This window comes from Protomyctophum bolini (genome assembly GCF_963924005.1).
Source record: "Protomyctophum bolini genome assembly, chromosome: 18".
NCBI classification, from domain to species: Eukaryota; Metazoa; Chordata; class Actinopteri; order Myctophiformes; family Myctophidae; genus Protomyctophum; species Protomyctophum bolini.
Genome location: NC_137879.1, coordinates 2,353,770 through 2,356,269, shown reverse-complemented (window position 1 = coordinate 2,356,269; position 2,500 = coordinate 2,353,770). Strand labels below are relative to the sequence as shown.

At 36.5% G+C, this 2,500-nt stretch overlaps 2 protein-coding genes across 2 annotated transcripts in view; both read left to right on the top strand.

Moving 5' to 3' along the window:
- syt15 (synaptotagmin XV) overlaps positions 1–186 on the top strand; it is a gene marked incomplete at both ends in the record, with an annotated part of 12,642 nt that extends 12,456 nt beyond the window's left edge. Inside the window, 1 exon segment of the mRNA XM_080789280.1 lies at positions 83–186. Coding sequence (XP_080645406.1) covers positions 83–186 — 104 coding nt within the window.
- Positions 187–779: 593 nt separating this feature from the next.
- Positions 780–2,500, top strand: part of nat9 (N-acetyltransferase 9) — an 8,372-nt gene continuing 6,651 nt past the window's right edge. Inside the window, exon 1 of the mRNA XM_080789472.1 lies at positions 780–977. Coding sequence (XP_080645598.1) covers positions 901–977 — 77 coding nt within the window. The 5' untranslated portion in view covers positions 780–900. The remainder of the gene's footprint in view (positions 978–2,500) is intronic.

Here is a 2,500-nt window from a genome sequence, read left to right as displayed (position 1 = left end):
GTGGTGGTTCGTGGCTCAAGCAGAATAAATACTGGACCTGATGTGAAAAGATTATAAACATTTCCTTTCCGCTCCCGTCCAGTAGGTGGCGACCTCTCCCCGCTGCGTGACGCGGCTACAGAGCAGCAGGAAGTGAACTGGAGCGGTGTTGCCATGTCCGCTAATTATAAGCGACTTTGGGCTTAATTGTTATTCCTGTTAAGGCGTGTGTAGTAAATAGGATGGTTTTTTGGAATGTTTCTAAAGTATATATTACAGTTGCTGATTTATAGGCTTGTTTCCTAATATCGTTTAAACCAGTGATTATCACACATGTCCATATCTTGTCAAGGACCCCCTGTCTGTCAACCCCACATCAAACCCCACTTTGATTAATTGAACAAGGTACGTGCATGGACCCTCTTGTAAACAAGTGCGCTTAATGCTTAATTGGGTCGTCCACTCACAGTTAACAGTCTTTGTATTGTTGTGCTTGAAATGTACTGTACTTCAGCAAACTGTTAATAGGCCTACATATTTAAATAACTCAATCAACCAATCAATGTATTTGTCCATGGACCCTATATCTAAAAGTATTTTGTGCCAGGGACCCCCACCCGCCATTACCAGTTTTGTGTCGTTTTTTTAAATCCACATTTTGTTACTGAATATTTGTTTTGTTGAAAATAGCAGATCTTACAACAAGTAGCCTATATAGATTTGCCTCCTAGTCGTTTTGTTGTGGCATGTTTTCATAGACCCTCGATGCTTACCCCTCTCGCGCAATCTGGCAACACTGCCTGCTGTAGCCCCCACAACAGAGCCGAACAGAAATGGAGACACAATGATAAATATCGATGTGTTTGTATTATTCTAAACCTCTAATCGTTATAGTAACAATACTGTCCTAATATTTCCGCCATGAGGATCAATGAGAACACTCTGCTGGAGGGAGAGAAGGTGGTGTTGGTGCCTTACAATGCAGACCACGTGCCCAGGTTGGATTAATATAATAACTGTTAAAACAATGAATAAAACCGTTAGCTCTCTGTGTGTGTGTGTGTGTGTGTGCGTGCTTTGGCCGTGCGACGCGTTGGTAGCTTGTAGATCTGTTCTTTTTGTATAGCCTACCTTGCTTTTGCGTCTGCAATTGTGCTGCTCTGTTGTCTTCTACTGTACTGTCTGTCATCTTGAATTAATCAATATTAGTAGTATTAATATTATTCCCCGCTGTGTGTGTGTGTGTCATGTTTGTATACATCATATGTGTATATGTGACCATAATTTGACTGAGAGCCTGTCATCATATACTTAGCCTCCAGCTTTTCACCAAAGGAGAAAAACTTAATTTATATTTTATATAAAATGAGTTAGCATATAACACAGGCAGACTCTTCACATACTAGAGCATGTCTGAAATAAATGTAAACATGAAATAAATGCTTAAACATGTAGCTAGGTGTAATGTTCCACAGAAGACATGTAAACATGAAATAAAGGTGTAATGTTAGTCCACAGACATGTACATATGAAATAAATGCTTAAACATGGAGCTAGGTGTAATGTTAGACTCCACAGAAGACATGTAAATATGAAATAAAGGTGTAATGTTAGTCCACAGAAGACATGTAAATATGAAATAAAGGTGTAATCATGTTAGTCCACAGAAGACATGTAAATATGAAATAAATGCTTAAACATGTAGCTAGGTGTAATGTTAGAGACCACAGAAGACATGTAAATATGAAATAAATGCTTAAACATGTAGCTATAGGTGTAATGTTAGAGACCACAGAAGACATGTAAATATGAAATAAATGCTTAAACATGTAGCTAGGTGTAATGTTAGAGACCACAGAAGACATGTAAATATGAAATAAATGCTTAAACATGTAGCTATAGGTGTAATGTTAGATACCACAGAAGGCATGTAAATATGAAATAAATGCTTAAACATGTAGCTATAGGTGTAATGTTAGAGACCACAGAAGACATGTAAATATGAAATAAATGCTTAAACATGTAGCTATAGGTGTAATGTTAGAGACCACAGAAGACATGTAAATATGAAATAAATGCTTAAACATGTAGCTATAGGTGTAATGTTAGAGTCCACAGAAGACATGTAAATATGAAATAAATGCTTAAACATGTAGCTATAGGTGTAATGTTAGAGACCACAGAAGACATGTAAACATGAAATAAATGCATACACATGTAGCTATAGGTGTAATGTTAGAGACCACAGAAGACATGTAAATATTAAATAAATGCTTAAACATGTAGCTATAGGTGTAATGTTCGAGACCACAGAAGACATGTAAATATTAAATACATGTTTAAACATGTAGCTATAGGTGTAATGTTCGAGACCACAGAAGACATGTAAATATGAAATAAATGCATAAACATGTAGCTAGGTGTAATGTTAGAGACCACAGAAGACATGTAAATATTAAATAAATGTTTAAACATGTAGCTATAGGTGTAATGTTCGAGACCACAGAAGACATGTAAATAT